Raw genomic sequence first — 20,955 nt, forward strand, 5'->3', positions numbered from 1 at the left:
TAATGCAGTGCTTCTCTAACTATTTTTTATTCAAGGCACCCCTCAAAACATTTTCTCCATGGCACTTTATTTTGTTTTAGAATAAATATGTAAAGCTTTCCCCCTAAGACAGAGTATGTGATTATCCATTTGACATTTCCAGTAGAACAGATTGTGAAAGAAGGGACATCCGCACACTGCCACTTGCTAGTTCAGAGCAATTTTATTGAGCCGTTTCGGTCTCGCGACCTTCCTCAGGCTGTGGCAGTGTGCGGATGTCCCTTCTTTCACATTGTATACTCTCTGTCATCATCACACCTGCTCCAAATTGCCTGCCGGGTGTGCGGAAGTCTTCTCTCTACACAGTAGAACAGATTAAAATAACTTTATACTTGAATATGAGTGAACCAACTGAAATGATATCGATATATTCCAAATATCCAAGTATTCCGTCACAGCACCCACTTTGAGAAACCCTGCTGTGATGGCCCCTTTTATTTTTGTTATATCCTATGTTGTACAGACATAATTTGTTCAGCTGTTGCACCTTGCCCATGTTTACTTACACTTACACATGTTACAGTTTCTCTTGTAAATAAAATATTTTATTCCTGCTTCCACTTTTTCCCCCCAACATTATCATTTCATAATTTGTTTTAATACTATATATGTACATTTATTTATATCATGTGGTATATAATTGTAGCTTCCACACATTCCAAGAAAGGTACAAGAAATATGCTTCATTGCCCTGTTTTTTAAAATTATTATTATTAGGTGTGTGTGCCTTTAAGATGACAGAATGACTGATATCCGGGTAGGGTTGTTTTCATGTGGAAATAATTATTTCCAGGTAAGACCTGTTTAAAATAAACAATAGGCCTACACGGAATTCTGGAAAATAACCATAATAAAACAATTTTGGAATGTAGAGTAGTGTAGAATAAGTGTAGAAGGGGCATCGTGAGAAGAGAGCATCGAAAAAACTCGGATAGATGTTGGGGGAATGTCGCCACTGTGTTCGGGAAGCGACATCCCAGCAATTTATATCCAATGTGCATCATATTTAAATACTACTTATCTACGGTCAATTAAACGGAGCTTGGTCGCTGATAAACATCGGCACGAGGTCGGAGCATCATCGCTTATTATTTTAGATTATTGTACCTCTGTCCTTTCTTTCACAAACTGTTAATAAAGTATTCAATCCCTCCGTACAGTTACACAACTCCTCCACCAGGGGGCGAAAGTCAGAGCCTTTGCATTGAGCAAACGGCCTGGAGGATCCATTGATGCGCATGCGCTCAAAACACGTTGATCCGGAAACGCGTGTTGTTGTTGCTGTTAGCACTAGCACTGCAGCATGGTTGTTTTTTCATCGTGGTGTGAAATAAACGGATTGTTGCTCAAAACAACTCATAATGGAGGTCAAAACGTGTCAAATGGAGTCTGTACAGCTGAAGATACATGAACACATGACGTCGGTGGGAGAGGACATATTGTGTGTTTTGGACAAACACCAGCAGAGTGCTGATTTGTGTTGTGGGAAGCTTGATGTCAGAGTGTTTGTGTTGGAGCGTCTCAGTTTGGCTGCTCAGGTTATGTGCAACCTCTTCCAGGGAGAGATGGAGACACTAGAAACTCTGCTGGAGAAACAAAACAAAGTGCTGGACATTGATGTTGATATGGACATCGATCTACACACTGCAGGTATGCGTGACACACACACACACACACACACACACACACCACCAAACTACACGCTGCAGGTTAGTAAACTGAACAACACCAGTTTAGCTACAGGTAGCATTAAGCTAGCTGAACTGATCTACATTTCCCAGAAGCTTCACGTTTTTCTTTATTGGAAAATCTTGTGTTCAGGTACATTAGAGTTAGGGATGTCAGGGGTTAACCGGCTAACCGGTTAGCCGACCGTTAAGAAACATCCGGATATTATTATCAGCTTTAACGGTTAATTTGCATAATAATAAATGCGTGTTCTGATCTTAAATCCCTTTATTTTAGATCGTTTTTAGTAATACTACAACATAAACATTACAGAGACTGTAGTTGTCACTGTACAATACTTTAAAACAGTTGTCATGTTGCACACATGCCTAAAATTGCTCTTATTTGCGCCGCCCAGCTTGTCACACTCCAGGCTGCATGAACAGCGCTCTGGCTCTGTTTTCTGCCCCCTCAATGTCCCCGTTCTCTGTTGTACTTCAATGGCTAGTTGGCGACAAGCCTACAACGGTAGCGTTGCGGTAGTCAAAATGTAAGCGAGTGACAGGCTGACAGCGAGACGAGATTAACACATGTCGACCGTATCTGCAGAGACCTACATTATTAAATCCATTATTGGCTATTTGGCCTGGAGGGAGAACGTTTACAGCCGTTGTTGCTTCCTCGGAACCTCCTCCTCCTATCCGTCTCCTCGAGTCCCCACACTGGCACGGCTTAGTTACGGCTATCAAGTTAGCCATGTGCTATCGATGTTTGAGGGTTTTCTCGTCAGCGAAAAGTCAACAAACAGAACACAGTGACATGCATGCTGATCTTCCTTAATAATAAAAAAGGCTTAGCCCATGCGTCAAGTGGCTTTATAGGTATAGGTTGCTCAGATCTGGACTGGATTTATTTATGTTTTGGACTAGAACCGGCGGACCTCTGTACTGCTACGTAGACGCGCAGATGTTAATCCTATCGGCTAACCGGCTGGGAAACTATCCGTTACTGACATCCCTAATAAGAGTACAACTTATTGTCATCACCAATTGCAGCTGTGATGAAATATAATAACTGACTGTGGAGGCGCTTCACTGTGCAAACACTTGATAGTATGATTGACATGAATGACAGCTGCGTCAAGCTCCAGACACGCTGCGATGCAGGACACGGAGAATAATATATGTGTATTCTTCTGTCTGATACAACGGTTCTCGAGGGGAGGCAAAAACGTAGCCTCCCATGGCTATTGCCACCTCCCATGGCCATTGCCTTTAGTAGATCCGCCACTGGTGCATGCCTGATGGGCCTAATATTGCCATCATTCTGTTATTAAAACCCTCTGGCATCTCACTTTTATTCCCTTTTCTTTCTGTGGTCATAAGTGGTATGGCCGACTTGGTACTGTAGCTTAGGGGATATTGCTCATGTTATTTTAAAGGCTTAAAAATGCATCTATCAGGAAAAGAGACAATGAGAGCAGCTTTACAACAGAAAGCCAACTATTAGGGGACTAACTATATTAGGGCATTTGAACCTTGATGCCTGTCAGTCACAGTGTGGGACAGGGTCTCATTTCGTGGGGCGCTTAAAGTCTTGGAAATGAGTGACTGACCCACGCAAAGGGAGACATCTGGTCTACGTTCTGTGAGGCAACTCACCGTTTCCATGTGAATCCTGAGATCTACATGATTCTCACTGTTCTATTATAGCAGCTGGGTTTCCTTTTTTATCATTGCTGCCGGGCAGAGAAACCATGCATCTCCATAATTCAGAAGGAGCGAGTGCATTCTCCGACACCGGCGATCAGACGTGGCACTGCCGGCGAGAGCGGCGGGACCTGGCCGGGAAGGTGGGGGGAGTAGTGGAGTTCCGCGGCAATGTCGGTCCGTTCCATGGCCGACGCCGTAACTGCCGATAACGGTCTTGGCTCCAGTTAAAAATCACCCGTGTCTTCCCTGTGAGCTTAGAGTTAGGGTGTCAGCGTCGCTGGTTAAAACTCACCCGTGGCTCCCGACACAGCCGTGTCTTCCCTTTGAGGTTAGGGGTCCGGGGCAGGGTGTCGGACTGCTGCTGCCGGTGCCAGAAAATGCACTCGCTCTCTCACACATAATTTAACCTTTTATGTTTTTTGTAAATTAAAATTCATCATTCTACAGTGTCACCCAAAATAGCCGATTTAAAAGCTTTTGATCTGATATTATTTTCTACTTAATAGAAATTCTTAATTCTGAAAAGTTTTGGACATAAGAGGTTTCCACCTCACGGCAACAATATTATACCTTCTTGTGTTATCTATTTCAGGATCATTAAGCTGTTATTAAACTGATTGGCTGTTTCAAATATGCATTGAAAAAATACTGCTTAATTCATTTTTCTTTCATTTTGAAAAAAACAACCCAAAAAGCATTCTGATTCATAATTTTGTCTGGTTCAGTTTTATACAGGAGCTGTTTATAAAGTTTAATATGATACATATATTATAGTCCTTATTCATGACACATGAACAGCGGCAGCCTTTTTAATAAAGTTATTTATATCACATCAAAGTCCTTATAATTTTTTTTATTGTATTCCTTTATTCCAGACCAGTGTGTGGTGTCCAGTCTGCAGGTGAAGATCAGTTCTCCAGCCACGACTTCTTCTATTAAACAGGACCCTGAAGACCACCTTAAACAGGAACCTGAAGACCACCTGGAACTCAGTAAATTGAAATGACTCTGTCTTTATTTGTTTTATTGGTTGGTCGGTACTGAGGGTGTAATGATGAACCGATATGACCCGGTTATTCATATAGTATTATGAATGGGACGACGGTTCGGCAGTACACTTATGAATGGGTTCACTGAAGCTTTGCAGTTAATTCTACTTCAGTATTAACTAACCTGCTGGAGAAGACTCACTGACCTAACATTTAGCTCGTCTCACATCTTCTATGAGAACGCTACAATGTAAACAAACGGCCATACAGCACAGAGTGCAGTCAGCGCACCATCAATGTTCAATTTTGGAAAATGTGGTCAACGATTGATTGATTGATACTTTTTCTAGCCACTACTCCGCACTGAGGTACAAGATTCAAACCCTTTATAGAGTCTCTTTGTATTCTTTCCTAGACTTTCTGCACATTCCTGTGTGTAAAGAGGAGGTTCCACCTGAAGAGGAGAGGAGCTCCAGTCTGGTCCAGGAGGAACCACAGCCTCCACAGATAAAAGAGGAACAAGAGGAGCTACTTCAAAGACCAGAAGAGGCTGGTGGGTCAATGACTGTTTTCAAATATGCATTAAAAAATACTGCTTAAAGAAATGCTTTTACATTTTGAAATACATTTTGAGTAGGGCTTTCAAATGATTAAACATTTTAACCAGATGAAGCGCAGTTTAAAAATGTATTATTCACGATTATTAATCAGCATTCAAACTATGTCCAAGAATATGCCATGTTTTACAAGCTCACGGTGCCACACAAAGCTGCTTGTAAATTGGCTATTTATGTTACTTTTTGACTTTCCCTTTTACACATTAAATATACAATTTATTTTCACCTGATGTTCACATTAGGATGGGGACAATTATTTTAGCACTTGAACAGCTAGTGACTGCTCCTTTATACTGAACAGGACATTTTATTTGAATAATTATGTAGTATAATGAAAGGTCTTTCTACTGGTGATTTCCACAGAGCACCACAGAGAGAGGTCTACAGTGTCTAGAGAGATGGCCTCCAAAAGACATTCAACGTTGTCAGAGGAACAGCCAGAGATGGATCAGAGACCAGGACTGTTTGATGCAAGGATGCAACCTGAAGTACAATTGTACAAGATATGTATGTAGTCTTTTATTTACTGTAGTTTAAACCTGTAGTAAAGTTGAATATAATTTTCAATTTAGGCATTTAGCAGATGCTCTTAATCCAGAGTGATTTACAATAAGCAAGAAAAGAAACATGGTAATACATCAAATACATAAAGACAATTGTCATCAAGAATCATACGTAAGCTAAGAACCACAGTGGTATATCTATACAATGAAACTGTGTGATGTGTATACACTATAGAGTGCAATGTCTACTTAAAATGCTATCTAAGTTATGTAAATTGAGCCTTTGCATAGGCCTGTAAGGTCGGTGAGGCTAGGGCAAGTGCCATGCACTAATAGAGTCTGAATTGGTGGTACAGTTTGTCGGGATCGGGACTCGAACCCGCGACACACTGTGGATTACCAGCCAAGTTGTCTGGACCGCTAAGCCGGCCCAGGCCCATTACATATTTTTGGAGCCAGAAGGGAGAAGAGTTTGGGACGTGTGGAGCCCTGTCCCGGCGTTTTTAGTGAATGTACTTTCCAGTTTACCTGCGTTGACTGATCTGAGCATGCGGGAGGGTTTGTAGGGTCCGATAACAAGAATACAAGAATGCAAACCCCCCAAAAACATGCTCACTCCGGGTGTGGTAGGCTACTTAGGTGTGTAATCATGAGTCATAATTTGCAAGCAGTGATTTTTGAAACATCAAACTCATGCAAGGTAACACACATCACAAAATTCCAGCCACCAGACCACAAACATATCAATAACGCAAAGGCTATAGGCCTACTAGTGCAGCGCCATATCAACATCATTCAAAACGAGGTGTTTAAGTGTAAATGATAAATGTGCTACAATCGATAATATGCCATCTCGTTCTTACAAATTTGTTGCATTACCTCAAACGACAGTCATGACCGAACTGAAGAAGTTCTGACGCCACAGCGTGTCTCATCACAACGCACTGTGAGCTTGCTTGTAGGCAGCGAGCAACACTGCCATAAGGCAAAATATAAATGCCTTAAGTGTAAAGCCAATGTATCCTTTGAACCGAACATAGCCGCTCTATACAAGCTAATCTGGTTGTCCTTTTTGAATATGTTACAGGGTCTTTGCTCCTACCTAGACCATAAGGGTCCTAACTAGGGATGAGTATCGTTGGGATTTTTGTGATTCCGGTTCCTAACGGTTCCCTATTTCGGTTCCAAATGGTATAAAATAACGTATAAAAATGTTTATTTAAAATAATAGGTCAAATGTTTATTTAACAAAAAGTTTTATCCCTATATATTGCCTTATTAGTCAATTTAAGACATGCAATGAATAGAGTAGCATATTATCCTTTATTCAACCGTATGTTGAGGATAAGAGAGAGAGAGAGAGAGACGCTCGCACTCGCAGATACTCTGCAACAGTGTTTCACCGGATTTTGCTGTTGAATAATTAAATAATTAGCGCGTGACTGCGCATGTCTGTAGGAACCAATAGTTATAACCGAAATTTAATTATTGTAATGGGTACCCGGTACCCATGCATGTTCGGTTCCGTACCTGCTTGGTCCCGAGGTTCGGGACCCACCTCTAGTCGTAACACATTGCTTTTTTTTTTTTTTAGACTTTCTGCACGTCCCTGTGTGTAAAGAGGAGAGGAGCTCCAGTCTGGTCCAGGAGGAACCACAAGCTCCAGAGATTAAAGATGAACAAGGGGAGCTACTTCAAAGACCAGAAGAGGCTGGTGGACAAAGGTTGACATTACTAGCAGTGAAAAGTGAAGATGATGAAAACAGAGAGACGGAGCCTGTAGTCGGCACCTCAACTCTAGCTGATGTAGAGGACTGTGGAACATCACAACCAACTAGTGACAACCAGCTCCTCTCTTCACACTGTTCTGATACTGAAGACAGTGATGATTGGGAGGAGACTAGGGGAGATCAGTCAGCTTTAAACACACTGATATCACAACACACACAACATGTGGGAGGACAGCACAAGCTGTCCCAGGATCTGAACTCATCGAAACAAACTGACTCCAAGAGGAGTCACACAGGGAAGAAAAGTTTAAATTGTACAGAGTGTGGAAAAATGTTTAATCTAAAGCGGAATTTAAAATCACACATGAGGATTCATACAGGCGAAAAGCCTTTTTCTTGTACAGTTTGTGGTACAGGCTTTACTCGGGCGGATCATCTAAAAACACACACGATGACTCATACAGGCGAAAAGCCATTTTCTTGTACAGTATGTGGTAAAGGTTGTGTTACCAAAGGTTATCTAAAAAAACACATGATGACTCATACAGGCGAAAGGCCATTCTCTTGTACAGTTTGTGGAAAAATGTTTAATCTAAAGCGGAATTTAAAAACACACTTGATGATTCATACAGGCGAAAAGCCCTTCTCTTGTATAGTTTGTGGTAGAGGTTTTTCTCAGGCGGTTCACCTAAAATCACACATGATGACTCATACAGGCGAAAAGCCATTTTCTTGTACAGTATGTGGTAAAAGCTGTGCTCACAAGAGTGATCTAAAAACACACATGATGACTCATACAGGCGAAAGGCCAATCTCTTGTACAGTATGTGGTAAAAGCTTTGTTTACACAAGTCGTCTAAAAACACACATGTTGACTCATACAGGCGAAACATTCTCTTGTACAGTTTGTGAAAAAATGTTTAATCTAAAGCGGAATTTAAAAACACACTTGAGGATTCATACAGGCGAAAAGCCCTTCTCTTGTACAGTTTGTGTTAGAGGTTTTTCTCAGGCGGGTCACCTAAAATCACACATGAGGATTCATACAGGCGAAAAGCCTTTTTCTTGTACAGTTTGTGGTACAGGCTTTACTCGGGCGGATCATCTAAAAACACACACGATGACTCATACAGGCGAAAAGCCATTTTCTTGTACAGTATGTGGTAAAGGTTGTGTTACCAAAGGTTATCTAAAAAAACACATGATGACTCATACAGGCGAAAGGCCATTCTCTTGTACAGTTTGTGGAAAAATGTTTAATCTAAAGCGGAATTTAAAAACACACTTGATGATTCATACAGGCGAAAAGCCCTTCTCTTGTATAGTTTGTGGTAGAGGTTTTTCTCAGGCGGTTCACCTAAAATCACACATGATGACTCATACAGGCGAAAAGCCATTTTCTTGTACAGTATGTGGTAAAAGCTGTGCTCACAAGAGTGATCTAAAAACACACATGATGACTCATACAGGCGAAAGGCCAATCTCTTGTACAGTATGTGGTAAAAGCTTTGTTTACACAAGTCGTCTAAAAACACACATGTTGACTCATACAGGTGAAAAACCATTTTCTTGTACAGTATGTGGTAAAAGCTGTGCTCACAAGAGTGATCTAAAAAAACACATGATGACTCATACAGGCGAAAGGCCATTCTCTTGTACAGTTTGTGGTACAGGCTTTACTCAGGTGGGTCATCTAAAATCACACATGAAGACTCATACAGGCGAAAAGCCATTTTCTTGTACAGTATGTGGTAAAAGCTGTGCTCACAAGAGTGGTCTAAAAAGACACATGAAGACTCATACAGGCGAAAAGCCATTAGTATAAATCATAAGGATCAGTCAGTCTAATCCAGGATGACAATGATGCAAAAGCAAAGGAATTACATACGTATAATCTGACAGTATCAACATGACTGAATAAAATAAACATCAATAGTTCCTTGTGATGGAGTTTAATTTGTATCTTGTGTATGGATCTTATTTTCTATTCAACATGATGGAATTTTATATTTATTTTAGCTTGCATTATTCCCTCCAGCTCATAGGTCACTGGTAGTACAATATGAGCATCAGTGTGTCCACATTTGTCAGTATTTAACAAGTCTTATGCATTCACATTCATGCGATCATTATTTTCATTGCTATGCAGTAAATGATGGTGCAGTAAAGTGCTCACAAGCTGCTGGGTTTGTGTAGATCAGGGGTGTCAGCTACTGTACATCTTACATAATGTACCATCAGACCATATCAGCCACATACATGTATGCATTGCAGTTAAACAATTCTATTTGTATTTTACTATCATCATTATTTAGTCCTTGGGCCGGACGAGATATCGGTACCGAAAAGGCGGCAAAGTTTAGTTGTGATTTTTTTATTCCTATACATCCCTAGATTAGGTTTTGATATGATAGACCTTGCTGACTGGCAGCTTTTTAGTGGTTATCACCTCAAACCCCCCTTTTTGGTATATGGCTCTGGCGAAATTGTGTAAAGGCATACATTATTTCACTAAAATTACAAAAATCGACTTGGTAGTCTAAAATGTGTCATGTAGTATCTTGTCACATAGGGGTAAGTATCAGAATAGGATTTTGGGGCTATCTACCATTGTATTCTTAAATATGACCTACATCATCCTCAGAAACACAAAAATATACACTGTCCGTTTAACAAATAACAACAAAGATGGTTATTTTCCAGCACATTAGGGTGAATATAACTGCCTCACTTGTATATAGAAAACTTCCCATATCCTTAAGCTTCAATTTAAGCCCAAGATGACCTCTCTATCTTGAAGATTACTCTTTCTGTGGCCAAAATGCTGCACTATACCTCAAATCGGAGACATTTTCATTATCAGTCCTAGAATGTAACAATAGGTTCACATGTTCTGCAACTACTACTGTCTGAAGTTAGAAACATGAATACTACAGCAGGAACACAAATGCCTTTTATTATATTTATATTTATTTATTATATTATATGCACATAATAGCTTGTTTCAATACATAGCCTATCAATAGTCACCCAAATCAATGTGCACCCAAATGTTAATAGAAAATAGGAAAAAAAAATAGAAATGTTGAATGGGAGAAGAGGTAGAAACCTGATTGTGTCCACCTTGATGCATTAATATAATTCAACCATCATCACTCCATGTCACCCTCAATAAATATATGTGAAACCACAAGCCGACTATGGCCTGCATGGTTCTCTAATAGGCACACTGGTGTAAGGGTGATATAGCCTACAACCAGCAAACCCCTTCGTACAGTATACAATTCTTTCATGGTCCTTCGAGCACGGATCACCCTGCCATCAGAGATGGACCGGAGTCCCCCTCCCCAGCTCCACCGCCACCATCGGCGCAGCAGCGACCATGGGCCCCAGCCCCCCAGCAGCCATGGCCCTCAGCCCCCCAGCAGCCATGGCCGTACTGTACTGTACATTATGTGTCGCATGTCGTTATAGGTGAGCCGTACTGTACTGTACATTATGTGTCACATGACGTTATAGGTGAGCCGTACTGTACTGTACATTATGTGTTGCATGTCGTTATAGGTGAGCCGTACTGTACATTATGTGTCGCATGTCGTTATAGGTGAGCCGTACTGTACTGTACATTATGTGTCGCATGTCGTTATAGGTGAGCCGTACTGTACTGTACTGTACATTATGTGTCGCATGTCGTTAAGGTGAGCCGTACTGTACTGTACATTATGTGTCGCATGTCGTTATGTTGTCCAGCATTCACAGCATGTCAGGGCCCTCAGCTCCACAGCAGCAGCCATGGCCCCCACTCCCCCAGCTCCCCAGCAGCAGCCATGGCCCCCACTCCCCAGCAGCCATGTCCCCCACTCCCCCAGCTCCCAGCAGCAGCCATGGCCCTCAGCTCCCCAGCAGCCATGGCCCCCACTCCCCCAGCTCCCAGCAGCAGCCATGGCCCTCAGCTCCCCAGCAGCCATGGCCCCCACTCCCCAGCAGCCATGGCCCCCACTCCCCCAGCTCCCAGCAGCAGCCATGGCCCCCAGCTCCCCAGCAGCCATGGCCCCCACTCCCCCAGCTCCCCAGCAGCAGCCATGGCCCCCAGCTCCCCAGCAGCCATTTCAGGGCTCTATAGGGTCCAGCATTCACAGCATGTCAGAGCTCTATAGGGTCCAGCATTCAATGCATTTCAGGGCTCTATAGGGTCCAGCATTCACAGCATGTCAGGGCTCTATAGGGTCCAGCAGTCACAGCATTTCAGGGTTTCTATAGGGTCCAGCATTCACTGCATGTCAGGGCTCCATAGGGTCCAGCACTTTCGTCATGTAGGTCTACTAGAATTTCGTGCGCGCTTCGCGCTTCGCCACGCACTATGGGAAGAAATAAATGGCGGGAGTTGACTCCACATGTAGTAACGGATGGGTTATTGGAAATGTACCATTGTTTTGTCCTGAATATTTCCACAGCCTAATTACTAAAGGATTGTGACTGTGGGACAGACATACAGTCTGACATACAATAGGCTACACGTGTGCACAGTGAATAAACAATGACCTATATGCCCAGAGTTCTTAAATTAACATAGTTGGATTTTAACAGAAAGACAATGCCATAAATCAGTCAAAGTAAGTGACAGACTCAACAGTAGCACACAGCATGCAAGGCAGCGATGCATGCATGCAAACATGTTTGTCCAGCTGAGATTTAGTGTCTCCATCTCTCTGTGGAAGAGGTTGCACATGACCTGTACGGCCACACTGAGGCGCTGCAACACAAACACAGACACAAAACAACACCACGCTGTTTGTCCAGTTGACCCAAATCAACACCAATACCTAGCCTGTTTGTCCAAAACACAGTATCTGCTGGCCACGTTTCTACTTCGCCACAACCTAATGTTAGTAACAAATGTAGGGGAGAGCCGCCAAGGTTGTAACGCTTCACGGTTGTAACATGGACGTTATATCTTGATTGGTCAACGCCACCATGACGCCATCGCGTCAGTATGTGTACAGCAACGTACTCTACGTGGCCAGGAAGTTTGAAGTGTTTACCTTCAAAATGCGTATAATTTTACACCTGGAGTATATGTGTGCTACAATTTTTGTCTTTGGTGTTGGTGAATAAAAATCCACATGGATGTGTTCATGCTTATGTTCTTCATTAGTTTGCATCGTGTTTAGACGGAATTCACGTTCATTCTGGTCTGTAAGCAACTGCAAAGAAAACTTGCAAAAGCGGGTCATTTGTAACATGTGTTACAAATGGTCCGTTTCCATTCAATGCGATATGTAATATTTACATATTTGACATATTGGCCAATATTATATGTTCTGAAATTGTATTGTATTGTGTATTGTATTCTAAAAGTAGTTTAGGGTTGTATAACATTGTACAACTCAATCAATCAAACGTTTGTTTAATCAATGTATTGCCCCATTGAAAAAAAAGAAAAGGCCAAACTGGTACACCCGATACTATTTAATATTTCCCTTATGTTTGATATTTTCTTATCACATCCATGGTATGAAAACAATGCTAAGGAGTTGCTTCAATGAAATATAATTGCTTTAAGCTGAAAACGGGTTATTAGTTATTATGTGTAGTGTAGTGTAGTCAACATGTTAAGGCTCATACACACTGCCCGGTATTTGCTGCGATTATGCTTTCGGGGAGCATTGTTGGCGCTGGCCGACAAAAAACCCTGATCTGACGTTAAGTGGTGCCCAAATGGTAGATCACGATCTACAAAGGCTTTGCAGGTAGACCACATGACATGGCAGTAAAAATATATATAATTTTTTAATATAAAAAACGATTTTTGCATCTTCCGCTTTAGATGACCTGAGATTACTTGAGTGATTGACATAAAAAAGGGCCTGTCAGCTCAAACACACAATGCAATACTTGTTGTTGCTTACAATCATCAGTAGCAAAGTCAAATACCAACAAAAATAAAAGCCTACGATTTGCATTTCCCCCCCTCTATTTCCCATTCCATGTGCGTTTGTCTTATATGTAGCCTATATGAAAGGCCCCTCAATTACATTTTGTCACTATTTTCAGCAATGGGATGATAGTTTTATTTGGTGGGTATGTTGAGCTGGTCGTTTTGAAAGTAGCTCTCAAGTCCATAAAACAAACTAACATAGGCTACTTCTCTATAAGCAGAATCATGAATAGGCCTATTTAATTTATACAAAAGGAGAAGAGAGAGAGAGAGAGAGAGAGAGAGAGAGCAATGTGTTTGTGGCTCAAACTTTGTCTAATATTGTTTTAGAGCAGTGGTTCTCAAACATTGTCATGGCAAGAGCAAAGGAGGCCCAATATTTTTTCAATCTACAAAAATAATCCCAAAATCGCTGATAAATTAAATTACATTACTTACTAATCGCTTATTTGGCAACACTGGTCAGAAACGACCAGTTGCTTTTTGTTGCAGCTCCGTGACTGGGAGATGGGAACTTTCTGTTATAGTTAAATCAATCTAAAAGTACCACACAACTGAAAAGTATCGCGACTGTGAGCGCAAGTTAGAGACGTGTGTGGCTATAATGACGCACAGCTGTTATGTAATCGCGCATCTATAAATTCTAATCTATTTCTTGGGGAGCCGGGACTGTGTGTGTGTGTGTGTGTGTGTGTGTGTGTGTGTATATATACACTCCGTCGGTAATTCCCTGTAGGCTATACCCACATATTGGTAGCCTATCTCAATATTGGCGTGACGCATTTCACGTGAATAATGTTGTGTGCGCGCGTGCGGAGAAATAGAGTTATTTAATGAGTCGCATGTTGGTGTGTGTGTGTGTGTGTGTGTGTGTGTGTGTGCACGTCAGGCGTGCGTGTGCGTGCAGGCGTATGTATGCATGTGTACAGTGTACTGGGCAGTTGGCTGTGTGGCGAAAATAGGCAAAGTGATCGGTGTAAGGGTGATATTTTGGCACAATCCGATTAATGACAAAGAACAATGTTGATGTAACTAAGGGAATCGTCGAGTCATTTATTTTGTAAATAAAGAGATTTAGATGGAATAAGCGAAATAGCGATCGTATAATCTCTCCTGTTCCTTCTTTCTCTCATCAATTTCCTGCGCGAGATCAGATTCTGTGCTGCGCGAGATGACATTGTCAAGCTAGTGTGAGGGCGGGCCTGGTAAAAGAGGGCAGTGTTGCCAGGTTTGCGAATTGTAAGCGAGTTGCAGTGTATGTAAGTAGCGTGGTTAAAGTCCTTGTTTCTGGACGTGTTTGGGCAACAGCGTAGACTGTTGCCTGGGGGGTGTGGGTACTTTAATACTTTAATGTGTGTATTAAACAAATGCATTGCCGGCGTGAGTGTGGAAGGGAGCCAGTGTTAGTGGCAATGAAAAGTCTATTTGGCTGGTGGTCTGCGTTGGGGTTGGCGTGGGCCGTGTAATGAAGAGATCGCTTACACACACTGCAAAGAGACTGCGAAGGGTAAGTGTGTGACGTCACCTCTGAAATAGCATTCAGGGCTCTATAGGATTCAATTAAATAGGTATCAATTCAATCCTTACATTAGGAGCATGTCTGGGATCTCTAGGGTCCAGCATTCACAGCATGTCAGGGCCCTCAGCTCCCCAACAGCAGCCATGGCCCCCAGCTCCCTAGCAGCCATGGCCCCCACTCCCCCAGCTCCCAGCAGCAGCCATGGCCCCCAGCTCCCCAGCAGCCATGGCCCCCACTCCCCCAGCTCCCAGCAGCAGCCATGGCCCCCAGCTCCCCAGCAGCCATGGCCCCCACTCCCCCAGCTCCCCAGCAGCAGCCATGGCCCCCACTCTCCAGCAGCCATGGCCCCCACTCCCCCAGCTCCCCAGCAGCAGCCATGGCCCCCAGCTCCCCAGCAGCCATTTCAGGGCTCTATAGGGTCCAGCATTCACAGCATGTCAGAGCTCTATAGGGTCCAGCATTCAATGCATTTCAGGCCTCTATAGGGTCCAGCATTCACAGCATGTCAGGGCTCTATAGGGTCCAGCACTTTCGTCATGTAGGTCTATAGGGCTCTGAAATAGCATTCAGGGCTCTATAGGATTCAATTAAATAGGTATCAATTCAATCCTTACATTAGGAGCATGTCTGGGCTCTCTAGGGTCCAGCATTCACAGCATGTCAGGGCCCTCAGCTCCCCAACAGCAGCCATGGCCCCCACTCCCCCAGCTCCCCAGCAGCAGCTGAGGGCCATGGCTGCTGGGGGGCTGGGGCCCATGGTCGCTGCTGCGCCGATGGTGGCGGTGGAGCTGGGGAGGGGGACTCCGGTCCATCTCTGATGGCAGGGTGATCCGTGCTCGAAGGACCATGAAAGAATTGTATACTGTACGAAGGGGTTTGCTGGTTGAGGCTATATCACCCTTACACCAGTGTGCCTATTAGAGAACCATGCAGGACCATAGTCGGCTTGTGGTTTCACATATATTTATTGAGGGTGACATGGAGTGATGATGGTTGAATTATATGAATGCATCAAGGTGGACACAATCAGGTTTCTACCTCTTATCCTATTCAACATTTCTATTTTATTTTTTTGGGTGCACATTGATTTGGGTGACTATATTGATAGGCTATGTACTGAAACAAGCTATTATGTGCATATAATATAATAAATAAATATAAATATAATAAAAGGCATTTGTGTTCCTGCTGTAGTATTCATGTTTCTAACTTCAGACAGCAGTAGTTGCAGAACATGTGCACCTATTGTTACATTCTAGGACTCTGGAAGGCTATAGTGACTGATAATGAAAATGTCTCCGATTTGAGGTATAGTGCAGCATTTTGGCCACAGAAAGAGTAATCTTCAAGATAGAGAGGTCATCTTGGGCTTAAATTGAAGCTTAAGGATATGATAAGTTTTCTATATACAAGTGAGGCAGTTATATTCACCCTAATGTGCTGGAAAATAACCATCTTTGTTGTTATTTGTTAAACGGACAGTGTATATTTTTGTGTTTCTGAGGATGATGTAGGTCATATTTAAGAATACAATGGTAGATAGCCCCCAAATCCTATTCTGATACTTACCCCTATGTGTCAGGATACTCCATGCCAAATTTCACACTTCCATGTGTATTTATGTAATTTTAGTGAATTTTTATTTGCCTTTACACAATTTCGCCAGAGCCATATACCAAAAAGGGGGGTTTGAGGTGATAACCACTAAAAAGCTGCCAGTCAGCAAGGTCTATCATATCAAAACCTAATCTAGGGATGTATAGGAATAAAAAAATCACAACTAAACTTTGCCGCCTTTTCGGTACCGACATAGTCAGTCATATCTGGGCACTTGGCCCAAGGACTAATTTAATTTCAATGCTCTTTTGTCAGGTGTGTGCTGTTAACAAAAAGTATAACTTACCCTTTTTTCAGCCTTATTTCACATTGCTAAACCAGACATTCGAGGTAAAGTAAATAAATAAATAGCCTTTGTTATTGATCCCTTCAGAATGACACGAGAAACAATGAATCCTGACTAATTATACTCTGAAAAACACTGGGCACCCATGCCACATATAGGCTCTGGCCTAGTGGTCCAGGCCCATGTCACATATAGGCTCTGGCCTAGTGGTCCAGGCCCATGTCACATATAGGCTCTGGCCTAGTGGTCCAGGCCCATGTCACATATAGGCTCTGGCCTAGCGGTCCAGGCCCATGCCACATATACACTACAAATAACAGGCTGATTAAATTAAGAAAAAAATAAATTCTAGCCTTATTGTCTCATATCAAGCAAATAAATCTGCCAATGGGGTAAGCAAGCATTTCTTCCTTGCTTACTTACTTACTTATCCCCATTACGCCGGCTGGCGCATAGGGCAGCAACAAAGTTCCTCCATTTACATCTGTCTTTGGCCATCTTCTCTATGGTCCCCCAGCTCTGATGTTGTAGCTGGAGCTCCTTCTCGATTGTCCTACGCCATGTCATTTTGGGCCTGCCTTTCTTTCTCTTTCCTTCTGGAGTCCAGTGTAATGCGACTCTTGGGATTGCATTTATGTCCATTCTGAGCACATGGCCAATCCAGGTCCACCTGCGTTTATTGATTATGCTGTGCATGTCGTCTTGTTGGGTGATGTTGAGGAGGTTATTGTTTGAGATGGTCTTGGGCCAGAATATGTGCAGAATCTTTCGCAGGAATGATGTGTGGAAGGTGGATAGTTTATGGATGTCATTTTCTGTTGTTTTCCAGCATTCTGCGCCGTATAGTAGTGTTGAAAGTACGCAGCTTTGGTAGATCCGGAGTTTTGTTTTTGTGCTGTATTGTTTTGATTTCCAGATTTGCTTAAGTCTTATGAAGGTTGTGTATGCTTTGTTGATCCGGTTTTGAATGTCTTTGCTAGCTCCCCCATCGTGGTGAATGATGCTTCCAAGGTATGTGAAGTTATTTGTATTCTCCAATACCTGCTCCTCTATTGTTATTTGTGTTGGTGTACTGGTGTTAATGGGCATGATTTTGGTTTTATTGATGTTAACGATCAGTCCGACTTGTTGGCCATAGTGTTGGAGTCTGTCTGTTTTTTCCTGAAGATGTGTGTGTGTATGTGACATAAGGGCGAGGTCATCCGCAAAGTCAAGGTCTTCAATGGTGGAATGCATCGTATCCCTCTTGCCTTGTCTTCCGTGGCTCTCCTCATAACCCAGTCTATTGCAAGATTGAAAAGTAATGCTGACATCACACATCCTTGGCGCACTCCGGATCAAAGCTGGTGATGCTTGTTCCCACAGTGCAAGAAAAGCCAGTATAGAATTGTTGGATGATTTTAACTATGTGGGAGGGGATTCCATAGCTTCTCATGATCTTCCAGAGACTATCGCGATGGATGCTGTCAAAAGCCTTCTGTCAATCCATTCACTGCACTGCTCTATGATGTTCCTGAGAGTGAATATCTGGTCGATCACTCCTTTTGTCCAGTCCAATGGTATCTTCCCTTCCACCCAGATGTTGGTGTATAGTGGGAGTAGGATGTTTGCAGCTAGCTCTGGATCGACTTTATATAGTTCTGCGTTTAGGTTATCAGCACCTGGGGATTTTCCGTTTGTGAGTGATTTAATGGCTTTGATTATTTCTGCTTTTGTTGGTGGGTTGATGTTAATGTCCAGATCTTCTACAGCTTCTTGTGTTTCTATTGGGTGTAGAGGGGGATCTCTGTTGAGAATCTCTTTGAAGTGAGAACTTTGTTGCTAGTTTTAAGAATTCTAAGCAAGGAAGAAGAAGAACTGTCTCATGTTGCCAGTAGTGATAGTTGTGGCTAAACAACTGCCACCTACATGGTAACGGGAGTTGGTTGGGCTTGACGTGCCGAGACAGCTTGTACACAACCTTAAACCTGTCTGGTCTTATGGTGTGAGTCTGTAATCCATTGCCTGGAGGACTTTAGGTTTTAGGGAGAGGACTAACAAACCAACTCCACCCCCCACACAATGGTCAGCAATGATCAGTGGTTAGACATAGGGCTAGCAACGCTACTCTGTAAAAACAGCTATATGCTACGGAAACAGCAACAAAATTAACTTCAACATCTGGATGTGAAGGCCCACATGAGTACCAAACTCGGATGACCGCATCCAATGAAAGCCCTCGGGAAGTTGGTGGCGCGAAAAAGTGGGTCCTAAACACCAAAACTCAGGAGGCATGCCAATATGGTTCAAAACAGAACAAACATGCCTTGAGCAAATAGATATAGAGTAGAAATGAACAAAAACCTCACCTCAACCGAGAAAAATGTCTTCCCATGTGCTACCAATATACGCCCCTATAGAATCCCCCTTTAAGGAGGACAGTCACAGTAGCCATTTTCAGGCTAGTGGGTCGAATTATAGTTTGCGGTGACCTCAGTGGGAGAACAGAACAAGTTTCAGTCACAGGCGATAACATTCCATCCCCACTGCGAAACACACGCCTTTTGTCTTCATAATTGCATTTTTCTGTTATATTTTTAATTCAATTACTTACATGGTTTCTGTTATATTTCTAATTAAATTACTTACATGGTCGATTTCTTTGAAGCAGGGGTAAGTTTTTAGAATCACCGTGCCCCTGTCTTGCTCTTTCGAAACATCAGAGTCAATGAAGCGCCGTCTTCCACCAAACTCCAGGTCCAGCAGATTAGCAACATCAACTTTGTTTGGCTTCTTGGGCGCCTGTCACACCTATCAGACAGCCGTCTTATGGCTGTCTGATGAAACGCATCAGACAAGACAGCTCCCAATTCATTTCTAATGGGAGTCACGTGGTTTAATCAGACAAACTTGTTTCATGGCGGGGGGGGGGGGGGGGGGGGGGGCAAGACACAAGACATAAAACATTTTGTAGGCGACAGACTGAAGAACCGGGTGGGACTTCAGACAAGACAAAAAGGGTTGGGTTTACCCGCCAACCAATAGGAGAGAAGGTCCATTTGTTACGCTACACTGGGCGGTCTTTTCACACTCTGGTGTTGTTTTTATGCAGACACGGAAGAGGAAAGAGCCTATGCACTTTCGTAACGAAAATTATTTTATTGTTAAGTAAAGTAGTTTGGTCTGTTCCAGTAAGCAATTCAACAGGAAAATATAATCCCTGCCCGTCGTGGCCGAACAGAAAATTAAAACAAACGTTATAATTCAAGGTGCATGCATTTTATCATTCACTCCTAACCTATAGCTCTGGTCCATATAGCCTAATGCTTATAATATGATTCTGCCCTGTGTTATGATCTGAGTGCCTATGCTGTGTATAGCCTACTTGTACGACTGTACGTGATTATACAAATGTACTAGATATGTATTGTGTACTGCCTGAACTGAACTGTAACAGACTTCTTGTTAGCCACTGGAGACATCTCGAGCAAGATAAACTTGCTGCTATAGCCTATTGTTATGTCTCACAGTCTCAGTGCCACGTCATGAGGACATGAGGATCCAAAGCTATATATATAATTCTGTATGTGTATAATAAATTGTGAACCCTTGGCGAGATACTGTCTGAGTGTCCCGTTATTATCGTTCTCCCGGGCCCGCCGATCGCCGCCCAGCCTGCGCACACACACACACACACACACACACACACACACACACACACACAACCGGTCTGCCAGAACCGGACGAGGGTCCAGTACCTAGAGAAACACAACACCCTGCATTGGCAGAATGGACCGGAGCTACGATCCTAACCTGCAGAAACAGTACAGTAGCATATCAAAAGAGATTGCATGCAAGCTATCAAATAATTCAGGTGTCACGTCGACTCCGTGAAGTTTCAGATCTCTCGTTCCACCTCGTATCAGTTTGTTATTCCACCCGACCCATAATCAATAGTTATCCGCCTGACTGCACGGACCAACGATATAAAAGGACATCAGTGCTTTACACAGAGGATGCAACATTATAAATGAAGGCCTACTTCAAACCATTCCATATGATTTGGTTGTTAAAATAAAATAAAACTGTTAATATGAATGAACATGTTTTCAGTTCGCATGGGCAGTGCGCATTGGACTGGAGATTATGAAAGTCGTAGCCATGACTTATATTTCTGAAAATGCTACTGCTCCCAAATAATCATTTTGGGCATGAAATGTTGAAGGATAAATGTAGATGTGATAATGATGTGCCGTGTTGGCTATGCCCAATGGGCCTACTGTACATTAGGCCTACTTCAGATTATGGTTCAAATATGATTCCCCCACCCTTTTTTCTCTCTCATTGTTTTTAATAAC

At 42.7% G+C, this 20,955-nt stretch overlaps 1 protein-coding gene across 1 annotated transcript; it reads left to right on the forward strand.

Annotated features, from left to right (window-relative positions):
* Nucleotides 1-1,356: 1,356 nt before the first annotated feature.
* Nucleotides 1,357-19,438, forward strand: LOC308335996 (uncharacterized protein; the record flags this gene model as incomplete). Its single annotated transcript, XM_080793239.1, has 5 exons — nt 1,357-1,689; nt 4,824-4,961; nt 5,389-5,532; nt 7,123-7,252; nt 19,321-19,438. Exons 1-5 carry the CDS (start codon nt 1,401-1,403, stop codon nt 19,436-19,438), a joined length of 819 nt encoding a protein of 272 aa, XP_080649365.1. The 5' UTR covers nt 1,357-1,400.
* Nucleotides 19,439-20,955: the final 1,517 nt, after the last annotated feature.

Source organism: Protomyctophum bolini, assembly GCF_963924005.1.
Source record: "Protomyctophum bolini genome assembly, chromosome: 21".
Lineage (NCBI taxonomy): Eukaryota > Metazoa > Chordata > Actinopteri > Myctophiformes > Myctophidae > Protomyctophum > Protomyctophum bolini.